Source organism: Alosa sapidissima, chromosome 10, assembly GCF_018492685.1.
Source record: "Alosa sapidissima isolate fAloSap1 chromosome 10, fAloSap1.pri, whole genome shotgun sequence".
Classification (NCBI taxonomy): domain Eukaryota; kingdom Metazoa; phylum Chordata; class Actinopteri; order Clupeiformes; family Clupeidae; genus Alosa; species Alosa sapidissima.
In genome coordinates this window covers 1,690,638-1,704,506 of record NC_055966.1, presented here as the reverse complement: position 1 = coordinate 1,704,506, position 13,869 = coordinate 1,690,638, and the positions used below count along the sequence as shown (strand labels likewise).

The 13,869-nt window shown below is 39.6% G+C and overlaps 1 protein-coding gene across 1 annotated transcript in view; it reads left to right on the top strand.

Annotated features, from left to right (window-relative positions):
• Positions 1 to 13,869, top strand: part of zmp:0000001114 (suppressor of tumorigenicity 14 protein homolog) — a 99,872-nt gene that overhangs the window by 36,603 nt on the left and 49,400 nt on the right. The window contains exons 7-12 of the mRNA XM_042107500.1: positions 1,693 to 1,921; positions 2,132 to 2,271; positions 4,149 to 4,252; positions 4,473 to 4,582; positions 4,921 to 5,051; positions 9,797 to 9,901. Of these exons, the coding sequence (XP_041963434.1) occupies positions 1,693 to 1,921; positions 2,132 to 2,271; positions 4,149 to 4,252; positions 4,473 to 4,582; positions 4,921 to 5,051; positions 9,797 to 9,901 (819 nt within the window). The remainder of the gene's footprint in view (positions 1 to 1,692; positions 1,922 to 2,131; positions 2,272 to 4,148; positions 4,253 to 4,472; positions 4,583 to 4,920; positions 5,052 to 9,796; positions 9,902 to 13,869) is intronic.

Genomic DNA, 13,869 nt, shown 5'->3' with positions numbered 1-13,869 from the left:
GTAACCATGGTAACCCAGCATGCGCGGCCATATTGGCGGTACTCAGTGAATGAAGTACAATGGAGTATTATGCACTTTGGATATCTTATGTGATTGTAGCCGTTTTTAAACAACAGAAAAATTCATCAAAATGCGTCTGAGATGCAAAGGCATATAGGGCAGGACTTGGACCACAAGAAAAGGCGCGATATTTCGAGAAATTACGGTTTATTGGCAGCGCAGATCCATATGAGTTGGGTAAGGGAGATGAAGTACCAAGTTCAACCACAAGCGCCCCCCTTCCTCTGATAACTTCTGGCATTATTCTCCTTTCTCCCTGGTTTTTTAATAACTTTTGGAAGTCGATACCTACACCAGATGTTTTTTCCAGTCTGACCTATTGGTACAACCTAAAACACGGCAATAATTAACCATTTTCCTTGACAATGTTAGGGATTTACTTCAGTGCCTAATGCTTTCTAATGAGGCGAGTATCTCCAATATGGCGACGTCCATATCTGATGACACGCCGTGCAAACCCCTAATAACTGTATTTCGTTCGTTTGGCTTGTATTATTGCAGAGAAATATGCTAATCATTCCTGCTTCAGTTCCAGACAGGTCATCATCAGTATATCATCATTAAAACCTTCAGGGCTAACCCCTTTCATTTCTGATGCAGGTTGTGCACAACAGAATAGACGGACACAAGATACAGACCGAGGAGTTGCAGCTTTATTCAGTTACATGCAGTTGAAACTAAACATAAGTTTCCCTCACAAACTGATTTGGTCGCTATAGCTTTTCCCCAGCTTAACCGTTTATCTGCGTTAGGCGTTTACTCCATAAGAAAACGATTCATACACTGTCGCTGGCCAATCAGTCGCAATTCACTGACGTCAGGTTCACTTAAAGGAGCCACACATAGGCCTAGGCTACAGCTATTTTGTTGACTGCTGTACCATTGAGGACTATTATGAGTTCTGTCCATCATTGGTGGTAGGTAAAATTACTGCAATTAAATTATGCTTAAAAAATGCTGTCCCCAATTCACTTTTCACAATTTTTTTTCGAGAGTATTATCGGTTATCGGTATCGGCCACAACAAACCAATAAATATCGGTTATCGTTATCAGCCCTAAAATTCCATATCGTTGCATCTCTAGTGTAGGGCTTGCTGGTGCAGTGGTTAGCAGTGTAGATAACAACATGGGAGATGCAGGTTCAATTTCCAAGCATTGCAGGAGTAACCCAAGTTTAGCATCTCAATTTCATTAATATTCATAATATTCATAAACTGCTTGGACCCCATTCACTGCTGTTCGCAGCTATTTCATAGTTGATTCCGTGTGTTCTAGCTCTATATTAATTTTCTAGTTATTGGCACACTGCAATGTTGAAAGTAATTCTGGGATTTTCTGCCATTTTACGCCATGTAGGTCTTAAAGTTTACTTTTTTGAACTGGCAGAAACCCTGTTGTACCATCCAATACAACATAGCAACATGAAAAGATATATAGACTTTATAACCTCTTTTAATGAATATATTAATCTTCTTAACAAGTTAATGAATGCTGTAGTCACACCAAAACCCCAGGTTGTGTATCCTCTGCATCTTTACATTTTGGTTACATATTGTGTTAATAGTGATTTAGGTTGAAGTGTGTTACAAATTTGACCAGACTAACCCACCAGGGTTCTCTTTCCCTGCCAGAGGAGTGCTTCTACCGCCTTGAAGCCGACTATTCTGTGAAGGAATTCCAGTCGCCAGGGTTTCCAAAGAAGTACCCACCCCATGCACGCTGTCAGTGGCAGATTCGAGCACCCAAAGATACTGCCATTTTTGTAAAGTTCCCATTTTTCCATGTGGAGGATGACTGTACCAATGACTTTGTATTCATTTATGACTCACTCAGCCCAGATGACTCCCAAGCCATCACCAAGTCAGTAATTCTGCTGTAACATATCAAGTGTGTACTTCATGAGAAGAAATGATTACTAAAGATGTTTTATTGCTACTTAATGGTTACTAATGGTAACTAATATTTGTTCCAGACTTTCAAAAATGTTTCAGATGTCTGTCTTGTAAGGGTTGAAAGGAAGGTGGTCAGGTTCTTACTGGTCTTCATATGGTTCTCACATGGTTCTAACAGGCAGTGTGGCAAGCGACCTCCCACTAACCAGCTACAAGTGGTTTCCTCAAGCAACATTCTACTGATCAACTTCATCACTGACAGCAATAAGCAGTGGCCAGGTTTCCAAGGAGAGTTATCTGTCATTCCCATAACCACAAGTATGTGTCATTTTGTCTTAAATATTTTGAGACTACTTTGAGCACAGTCAAGGCAGATAGAGTTAGCTCATAAAATTACTGTAGAAATGAACGAAATTTGCACCCAAATTTTTAAAGGTACACTATTAAGAATTTCACATTTATATTACCTTTATAACAAACTTGCAATAGGGGAATCGTTTACCTACATTTATTTATTTACAATACATTATTCATTCACAAAAATTGGTGAAAATTGGTGTCCTTAAAAGTTGGATTTTTCCTCATTTTCTTTCATTAAGGCATTAGGATCAATTTCCAAAAGATGATTTTTATTCCTCTTTTTAGTCAACTTTAGCATGTGTTCCAAAAATTATGGAGGGGACTGTAGCTCTTTGGAGATAGTTTTGCCTGTTGTTAATCCTTCGCCTCCACAACAAAAGCATTTCATTGTGTACAGGGGGAACAAACCATGAGAAGTAGGCTATTTACAACAGCAGAGTAAAATATAAATATATCACGACTCTAGGCGGAGCTCTACAGTCGCCAAAAATACCTGAAACTTCATAGTATAGTATAGTAGTATAGTATATATACTCTTTTGATCCCGTGAGGGAAATTTGATCTCTGCATTTATCCCAATCCGTGAATTAGTGAAACAGACACAGCACACAGTGTACACACAGTGAGGTGAAGCACACACTAATCCCGGCGCAGTGAGCTGCCTGCATCAACAGCGGTGCTCGGGGAGCAGTGAGGGGTTAGGTGCCTTGCTCAAGGGCACTTCAGCCGTGCCTACTGGTCGGGGTTCGAACCGGTAACCCTCCGGTTACAGGTCCGAAGTGCTAACCAGTAGGCCACGGCTGCCCCCTCTATACCTCTCTTTTAGAGGTATATATAGTATACCTCTAAAACAATTACAATTTGTTTATTTTAGTGAAACTATATGGGTTTCAGCCTCTTTGATAGAACACCCGTCTCCCAGTCCATAGTACTACAAATACATGGAATCGAGTTACATTTATGCTATGTGCACCCTACCCTCCCCGCTTCAGCACTGCCATGTATCCAGTAGCTATCTTTGTCCCCTCTTGGTAACTAACTACAGGTAATGTAATTGTAACCTTTGCAAAAAACAGGGTGTAGTTGTACCTGTCTGCCACAGGGAGGCAGGGAGGCTGAGCAGTTGGTCTGATGTGTTACAATCCCACTTTCCAGTGACCATTGGGGGGGGTGATAGCCACTGTGTGCTAGACAGCTGGGTATTTATTTGGTGCACTGACTAGATGTGTCAGTAAGGATATTGCACTGAGACTTTACCCTGAGGGAGGTCAGGACATATAAGACCTGAACCCTGTAGTAGGAGGGGCATATTTAGTGTTTCCAACATCATGTGAGTGTTTTATTGTAATGTGCTCTTTTTGACTAAATTAAGTTAATTAAATGGGAGCTAAGTTAATTAAATGGGAGCAAACATAACTGGTGGGGGAAAAGGACATGCTCACAACCTGGCTAGGATGTGGCTGTCTTGTAGAGGAGCCAGTGTCTGTGAAATGTCTGTGAATTGTTGCCAAAGCAGCAAAACGGTTGCCACCACCAGCTGTCTACTGTATGTCCATTTCCAACCCGTACCCAATCACGCTGAGCCTTGATAAAGGACGGAGACAGCCCCAAAACAGACTCTGTGCACTAGCACAGTGACAATCTTCCATTTTTGACTAGAAGTCGGCATACATGTTTCCTGTTCGCTGCCATCGCTGTGAACAAACAGCTGAAGATGAGTTAGTAGTTAATGAAAACAATTATTTTTATTGTTGCTGTATTTTCACTGTGAAATTGTATTATATGATTTGTTGTATTGTAAAATATGATTTGTTTGATTGGGTCCATTTTTGCAGCCAAAACATGTGGTGGAACTTTTACCAACACCAGTGGTAGCTTCACCTCACCTCACTTTCCCAGTTTTTATCCACCAGACATAGACTGCAAATGGACCATTTCAGTAAGTTAGCGTCCATCCTTCTAAGTTAAATTTGATTATTTTCTCAAACTCTTCAATTTGAGTTCAATTTGAATATTTTCTAAAACTTTAATTTGCACTGTTCATTATGAATATTTATCAAAATTATATGTCAATTGAAATCATCTTCAGATATTTCCATGGTAAAGGTGGCAATGTGTTGACTTTCAAGAGACTGGCTACAGTGATATTTTTTTTGCAGGTGCCTAAAGGTATGAATGTGCGTTTGACGTTCACAATGTTTCGTATGAAAGAGCCAGGAGTGGACATTCGAGTCTGTCACAAAGACTATGTGGAGGTCTTGGGCATAAAGTAAGAGCACAGTATAATCACTTTATCATAATAAGGCCATGAAAGAAGTTGGAGATTGATGACTGTAACTGGGTACAAGGTCATGAAGCAGATAAACATGGCAACATGTGGGGGGAAACATTTCTGGCCCTGGAAAAAAGTACACTAATGGTGAAAACAGTAGATGTAGATGTAGTAAATGTCAGGAGCAAAACAGCATAACACAGTTTAAGACTGGAAATATAGGATTTTTTAATAGAATGATTATAACAATTTTATTAAGACAAATTGAGAACAGATAGGAGTTTTAATGATGGCCTGGCGTAACAATATTTTGTGATTTTTCTCTTTTTTGACAGATATTGTGGAGAGCGGTCTACGTTGTCACTCACAAGCACATCAGATAAAGTGGAAGTTTACTTTCATTCCGATGAATCTTACACAGACAAAGGATTTCAAGCAGAGTTCAATGCTTATGACCCTGGCAACCGTAAGTGACGATGGATTTTGTAATAATACCAATAAATCTGTCCAGATCTTTGCAGCTGTACATGAGAAAATTGTGTTTCTTTTAAGGAAAATCATTCTTTCATTTATCTGCAAGGGTACCAACAAATGTAGCCATGACTTTATGCTCTCCCAATAAATTATTTGAAGTTCTAAGGACAAAGGGAAAATCAGGGGATTTTAATTTGTTGTGGGGACTTTAACAAATGTGTAAATCTGAGACCTGTAGATGAAATTCAGTGTTAAAACCCTTAAGTAAGAGCATTAATGCCTTAATAAAGGAAATCGGTCTTCAAGCAAGTATGTGACTTTCTTCATCAAAGTAATTTACTAGACCCTATGCAGTCTGGTTTCAAGTCATTCTACTGAAACTGCTCTTCTGTCTGTGACTGAAGCATTGAGAGTAGCTAAGTCCTCTGCTCAGTCATCAGTATTAATTCTACTAGATTTATCTGCAGCCTTTGATACTGTTAACCATGACATTCTCCTTTCTATACTATCTGAACTGGGAATTTCTGGGAAAGCTCTTGACTGGTTTGAATCTTACCTTAAAGGGCGTTCTTTCAACGTGTCTTGGCAGGGACAGGTATCAAAGTCTCATGACCTCACCACAGGTGTGCCTCAGAGATTAGTATTAGGACCCTTGCTTTTCTCTATTTACACCACTTCCTTAGGTGAGACATTTCATTCCCATGGATTTGACTATCACTGTTATGCAGACGACACTCAATTTTATCTGTCTTTCCCAGCTGATGATTCTATTGTTTCTCGCCGGATTTCTGCATGCCTTAAGGATATTTCAGCCGATTTCAGCCGACAGCGATTCCCCAACAGATTAACATCCAGCTCGACTCAACTTCACTGACCCCACTTAGATCGGCATGTAACTTGGGCGTTGTAATAGATGACCGACTTAACTTCTCTGAGCATGTAACTTCTATTGCAAAATCATGTCGGTTTATGCTTTACAACATTAGGAAGATCAGACCTTATCTGACACAAGATTTCACACAACTTCGTGTTCAGACCATGGTCATCTCGAAGCTGGACTATTGTAATTCATTATTAGCTGGCTTACCCGCTTGTATAATAAGATCATTACAGCTGATTCAGAATGCTGGCGCACGCCTGGTCTTCAATCAGCCAAAGAGGACACATGTAACTCCTCTCCAAGTTACTCTCCATTGGCTCCCTATAGTAGCCAGAATTAAATTTAAATCTCTCACTTTGAACTATAGGACACTGACTGGATCTGCTCCTAGTCATTTTAATTCAATAATCAAGACGTACATCCCCAACCGCCCACTGTGGTCTTTTGATGAGCGTCTGTTGTGTCGACCAGTCATAAATGCTAGGTCTAATTCAAGACTCTTTTCCTCAGTGGTTTCATGTTGGTGGAATGAGTTGCCCAGTGCTTTCCGTTCCTGTGATAGTTTTGGGTCGTTTAAGAGGGGTCTAAAGATATTTCTGTTCAACATGCACTTAGTTCTAATATTTTTTTATTTCCATTAGGCTGTTGATTAATTTGACATTGTTGTTTATTATTGATATTCTCCTTAATGTAGTCATGTAGTAGTGTAGAGATTTGCATGGTGTATTTTTCAGTTAGCCTATTAGCTGGTTCAATTTGCATTGAACTCAATGAACATCAAACCAGCTAATAGACTCAACAACAAAAAAAAAAACCACCATGCCAATCTTTAGGTATGGTGAAGGGTATGTGGTGATGTAGGGATATTTCAATTCCAAAGGCCAAGGAAACTTTATCAGCATGCATAGTATCCTGGATCCATAAAATAAGATAATCAACAAAATAAAAAAATCTGCCTGCCTCTATAGGAATTTAACATAGGGGTCAAATACTTATTACCCCTGTATTTTAAGGAAGAACATTTATTTATTTACGATACATTCTTCATTCACTAAAATTGGTGTTCGGGTTGGATTTTTAATCATTTTTTTTAATTAAGGCATTAAGATCAATTTCTAACCGATTATTTTATATTCCTCTTTTTAGTCAACTTTAGCATGGGTTCAAATATATCTGTATATGGACATCAAAAGATAACTTGTCATCAAGCCAGATGCCAAGGTATTTATAGGAGGTTACCCTTCTATATGAGTGCCATCCAGTGACAGTATTGTGCGGTCAGAATTTGACCATGCCCGTGTGAAAGTCATATATTTCGTTTTTTTTGGCATTTAATACCAGTTTTAACTTGACTAAAGACATTTGTAGTGAATTAAATGCAGTCTGTAGGGTATCCATTGCCTCTTGTATTGAGGGAGCAATAGCATAAAGGATTGTATCATCTTCATAAAGGTGTACCTTGGCCGGGTCTAAACCCATACCTATATTATTTATATACAGATAAAACAAAATGGGACCTAAGATTGACCCTTGTGGGACACCAGTCTTTACTCCCAGAGATACAGAGTGACAATCTTCTAAGGAGGCACACTGTGTTCTCCTAGTTAAATAGTCAGAAAACCAGGCCAATACAGAGTCACTAAAGCTCAAAGTACACAGCCTTTGCAATAAGAGATCGTGATCAACAGTATCAAATGCCTTGGATAAATCAATGAAAAGATTTTTTGTGGTCCAAGGCAGTAATAATGTCATTTGTGACAGCTGTTACAGCAGTTGTAGTACTGTGACCTTGCCTAAAGCCAAACTGTGTGGAACTCAAAATATTAGCATCAGATAAAAGGATTTTTAGCTGTTCATTTACAAGGGATTTGAATACTTTTGCTATAACGGACAATCTGGATATGGGGCGGTAATTATCTGAAGCAGAAGGATCACCTAATTTTAGTAACAGCCTGAGCCAACTTCCAGGAGCTGGGAATAGACCCACTACATAAACTAAGATTAAAAATTGAGGCAATGGGTTCAGCAATCAGAACTGCTGCCGTCTTTAAGAAAAATGGTTCTATCTGGTCTGGTCCAGAGGACTTTTTACAGTCCAGGGTTGAAAGGGCCTTATGAACTTGGGAGGCAAGAATCGTTGAAAATTTAAATTTTTGTGCAGTCACGTGTAGTTGAAAGTGCACGCTCCTCAAAATTTACTGATATACTGGATTGAGTATTCACCCTTGCATTGATAAAATTAATATTATAGGCATCCACAATGTTTTGTTTCCCTGTGGTTTCATTTTTGGTTTATTTTTAAGAATTCTGGAAGAGTTGGAGGTGTAACCTCTCCAGCTGTTGATTTGACCAGCTTCCAGAATTTTCTAGGGTCATTTACGTTTTGATTTATTAATTCAAAATAGTGACCACTTTTTGCATTTTTTATCAATCTGGTGCATTGGTTTCTTAGTTCCCTATAAACTGTCCAGTGCTTGGTGTCCTTGTTTTGTTTTGCTTTAGTCCATGCTCTATCCCTTTCTGTGATGCACTATTTTCATTGAACCAAGGGTTATTTTTACCGCTAATCCTATACCTTCTCAGAGGTGCATGCTTATCAATTAAGGACAGGGAGGTGTTTTTAAAGAAATCCCATGCCAATTATACATCCACCATCTCACACACAAATTTCAAATCACTATGGTAATGCAGGAAGGCTTGTTCATTAAAGCGTTTATAATTCCTCTTAAAGATAAATCGTAGCTTAGTTTTAGGAAGCTTGCAGTCTCTAATACAGGCAATAGTACAATGATCACTAATATCATTACAGAATATGCCAATAGCTGTATATTTATGTGGGGCATTTGTTAGAATCACATCAAGCTAGGTTGATTTATCCATGTGTTTTTGGTTTAGACGAGTGGGAGAGGATATCAGTTGCGTCAAGTGTGTCGCAAATATCCTTGAGTGCGTTAGAAGAAGTAGATAACCAGTTTAAATCTTCCAACAGAATTAACTCGTTATCAGAGAATTTGTGCCGGATTTCTGCGAGGAGGGTAGCAGTCTCAGGTGACGCCGATCGTGGGCGGTAACATCCTACTTCTCTCAGGTCAGCGTTGTTTGGGAATTCAAGGACTTAGGTCTGCTGGTCGAGTCGACGCATAAACAGTTGAAACATATGATACTTTGACATAGATCGCAACTCCCCCTCTGCTCATGCGATAAGTCTGGAAAACATTATAGCCAAAGATATGTATCATATGATTCGTATACACAATAATCCTCAACAAAACTTCCTCCTCTACAAAAAATAATGTACCTCACAAAATGAATGTAAAACAATTATGTGTATTATGTGTATGAGTTACACTGTTTATCATGAAGCTATCGTAAGCTGACAGACAACTGAAAAATTATGGCAAGCTGACAATGGAGGCAGCGATTGGCCAGAGTTTTGGGTCAATCATATTCAACTGCAGGAAGTGTAAAATTTTGCCCAATTGGTCACTGCTTCACGGGTGGAACTTATTTGCCATAAGGATTCATTGAGATGGAAAAAAAAATCCAGGAGCCGCGGGGGGTTTCACCAAAGTCCTATTAGGCAAGTCCCTCCACTCTGCGGCTATATTGCAATGCTGTTTGGCACTTATCAGGCATCTATTTGGGCAGAAATGGGTGTGCGCAAAGCTTCACGACACCAACCTTGCTCCAGCGACGACCACTGTAACTTTACACTAGCAGTATCCATGTTATGGAAAGATTTACAATCACTTTCTCTACATGGAAATTATGAAATAATATGAACTAGCAAAAGCATGTGCTTGTTCCTCTGTCCTTCCTTACGCCTAATGTATTTCTATTTCTTACATGTTCCACAGCATGCCCTGCACAGTTTGCTTGTTCTTCAGGAATCTGCATTGATAAAGGTCTGGAATGTGATGGTTGGAATGATTGTGGAGATATGAGTGATGAACGAACATGCCGTAAGTAAGAGTGTTTACAACTTGCTATACATTTACTGTTGTTTGGCTTAAGCTTCTTGTTAGCTGATACTGTGTTAATGGTAGAAAATGGAATGTGTTTAACAATTAGAATATTAATTATTGATTTTATTATTGTATTGTAATAATACATATACAGTATTGAGCGTTGGTGATTGTTTACCCTTGGAATAGGTTTCCTCTGCTTTTGAGAGTCCCTGAGTCAGATAGTGTAGTTTTGGGTAGAAAAGTACGCTAACATGTCCTAACCGTGATTAGGCGAGAAATGTTGTGTATGTCAAATGTTCTACCTATGGCCTCTTGTGTTATTTCTGGGAAAAGTCTACAGCATTTATATTATATACAGTATACAATATTTAGCTTTATAATTCTAATGCTCACAGTTCAGAAGTTAATCATTACTTTTGTTACAGTTATAGCATCAAATGTGAAATAACATCAGCTAGTGAGAGCAAATGGCTTTGTAGGCATCTGTCTATCGACTGAGTTCACCTATCAATGATATGAGAGGAAGGCAGCTCTCATCCTAACTAGCCAAATGTTACAGGCCAATCAGAAGCTGAACAGGGCGGGTCTTGTAGGCAACACTTTTGATCTTTTGAATGATTTTCCTCATTTTTGCTATAGGCCTAGGCTTACAGTACAGAACATTCAGTTTGTAGTCTAAGAAAGTCACAAATGTTTGGCTGAAGGTAGCCTATGATGAGATTCATTTATGGTTGTCAATTATATTGCCAGCTGAGTTTGCCAAATATAGGCTAGGCCAACAAAAATGGGGGAAAACCTTTGTCTCTGTTACTCCGAATTTTATTTTAATGAGAAAAAATAACACAATTGACTGAGAAGATCACTTACTGTAATATTGAGGTAGCCTAGTTCAAAGTAAGTTACAACATGCCCTTTGGCGCATAATACAGGAGGGTGATTCCACGTCAATTGAACCAGGGCCCACGCACTTAGGTCTCAAAAAATTCTGAAAAAAATTACCAGGTGTACCTATGTTATCCAGGAGACACACTCTAAAATTACTCTTATGTAAAATCAATACTTTCCAAGATACAGCCAGTTTTACAGGGGGAGGGGGGTGTCGGTTTTGTTCGGCCTCTTTTTTTTGTGAAAGTTCACAAGCCCACAGCGCAATAACTAAACCTTGTAGAAGGCTCAAATTTTGCATTCTGGTACATAAATAGGAATAGTATGTAGCAAAATTGTCACGTTTGGTCTGGATGATCCTGCATGGTCATAGTTGTCCCTCAAAGTTGATCAAAATTTGATTGGATGTTTTGGCTGGGCTCTGTTTAGTCCTTCAGAAGACATATTTGTACTCAACATAGGCTCTTGATTTATTTTCCTTACTGAGATAAGTAGAAACACTCTCACAAAAAGCAATGAACAGAAAATAAATCCCTTCAGGGTCTGAACAGCAAAGTCAAAGTCTTTTAGTCAAAGTGCTTTATTGTCAATTTCTTCACATGCCAAATACATAGAGATCGAAATTACATTTCTCACTATCCCACGGTGAAGACAAGACATATTTTACCAATTAAGTCCACAGACAAACATAACATTCAAGTAAACAATAAGAAGTAAATAAGAAGGCACATACAATGAAGAAATAAGAGCAGCAAAATTGGGTTGAAATTGTGCAATTGTGCATAGACAGTCAATATAATAGTGCAGTCAGGCCAATAAATGGCTGAGGTAGTTCTGTTTGACCTAAGTAAGCAAGTGGCATAGTGGTGCAAGTTATGTAAGAGCAGCAGAAGTGTGTTGTGTTTTCAGGACAACAGGACAACAACAAGTTGCAAAGTGTGCAAGGTGTGCAAGTGTACAAGTGGAGTAGTGCAAGTGGAGTAGTGGGTCCAAAGCAGGGCCCGAATTATCTTTTTGTCTTTAAGGGGGTCTCTCTATCTCATAAAAAGTTGGCACACCCCGCGCATAGCCTAACAAGGCGATACAATTAAATAGCCTAGGCGCGAGTGGCGCTTTTGCGCAGTAGCCTATATGCGCACGATAGGCCCTAGACACACGCACACAATAGACAGAGATTTTTCATAGAAATTGATTCCTTTTAATTCATTTCAACATATTATTGATTGTAATATTCCATATTTAATTTTAATTTCACAATACAAAGACAGACTAAAGGATTTACTCTGAGTGCCATTCTCAATTTCACAACGTAGGCTAACTCATTTGAAGCAGACCACCGTCTCAGATAGGCTATCCTCAGTGTCAAACACAATAATGCATGTAGTATAACTTATACACAGGGAAAATGCACTAACTGGCAGAAAATAATAAAGCCATTGCAGCCAAACTATGTTCTAGTATTATAGGCTAATGTGCACATAGTAACAACACCTGGGCGTTAAGTCGTCTCGTGTGTTGAACCGTGGGAATAAATAGACAAACAATTTTGGAATTTGCACTGAGATGTTGTCGGGTAGCCATTGAATAGGCTATTCTGCCATCAGAGATTGCTAACAGGTGTTTCAAAATATCTGGGAACTTCCCGGAGCTCTGAATGACAGAGGATAGCTACAGATCAGTTCACAGAATCATTGAAGTAAGCTGCATTATGGGCCATAATTTATGGCTTTGTTAATCAACATAGAAGATCGGCGCAAGTTCAACAGCAAACAGGACTTTTCCGCACGTATCAACCCATGTAGGCTAGCCCAATGAGCGCCTATGTAAATACACAAAACATTCTCATCAAAGCAGGGTAACTTCTTCAGACTTGTGAGTGCTGTCATCATCGATTGTATGCGGTTTGCTCATATAGTCTAGTGGTGTGGTGGTCAAGTGTCATCATGCTGCGGTCAAGAGCGTAGGGTAGGTCTACGTCCCGTAGTAGCCTATATTTTAATTTCACGTCTGTAATGGTAAGAGATCGCACAGGGATAGATAATGAGCGGTTGTTTAAGATTAAATTACAATGCCAGACACCTTCAGATATCAGAGACCCCCTCAGATTTTTGACTTTGTTGCTTTCATGGGAGCCAGTCCTCACTCTATGGGAGCTCGGCTCCCTCTGGCTCCCACGTAATTCGAGCACTGGTCCAAAGTCCTAGCCTAGAAATCTAGACGCACCCTAGCGGCGGCAAATTAATGTGCTCAGCCTGTACGTCTAGTATCAAACCATAGGGATTTCTATTGGCTGACGCCGTGGACTTCATCCAATCACAGCGCTCTATTTTGTTAGAGAGTCTTAAGGCGGGCTTAACAGGATAACTATAGTCCTGCGACTGTGAACAACAAGAAAGGTGGCTATTGCGAACGAAGAGCGGTTGTTTGAATCGGCGTTAGCGTCAACTTTGGAGGAGTTGGACTTGTGCTTTTCTTTGAAAGTTGAGCAACACAATGCACTTAAGTCATTACTTTCGAAGAAGGATGTATTTGCCGTTTTGCCGACCGGATACGGATATGGTCGTAGCGCTGGCCTATTGCATGCCTAGGCAGTTTGAAAGACAATTCTCTGCCCGCCCCTTGGATTAAGCGAGGTGAATGGTTCGATTCCAGACTATACATTTCAATGATATAGGATGGCCCGCCAGGCTACCAAAGTCCAGGGTGTTATGTAGCTGAGGGTGGAGGGGGGAGAGAGTTCAGCATCCTAACAGCCTGGTGTATGAAGCTGTTGGTGAGTCTGGTGGTGCGGGAGTGCAGGCTTCTGTACCTCTTCTCAGACCTCACAAGTCTGAAAAATCATTTTGGTTATCATTTTCAGAGCACCCAAACACCTTGTGGGAATATACAAATATTTTTTTTATATGTTTTTCTTTATTCTCCATGATCCCTTCTTTTTAAAAACACCAATTTGTCTTGTGCAAATCTTTCTTTTTTATTTCCCACCCTGAACATGGGCAAAATGCCCCATTGACATCAATATGTTTTATATAGAGTTACCACAGTGCCACCTGTGGTTGTATAGAGTAACTTGTGGT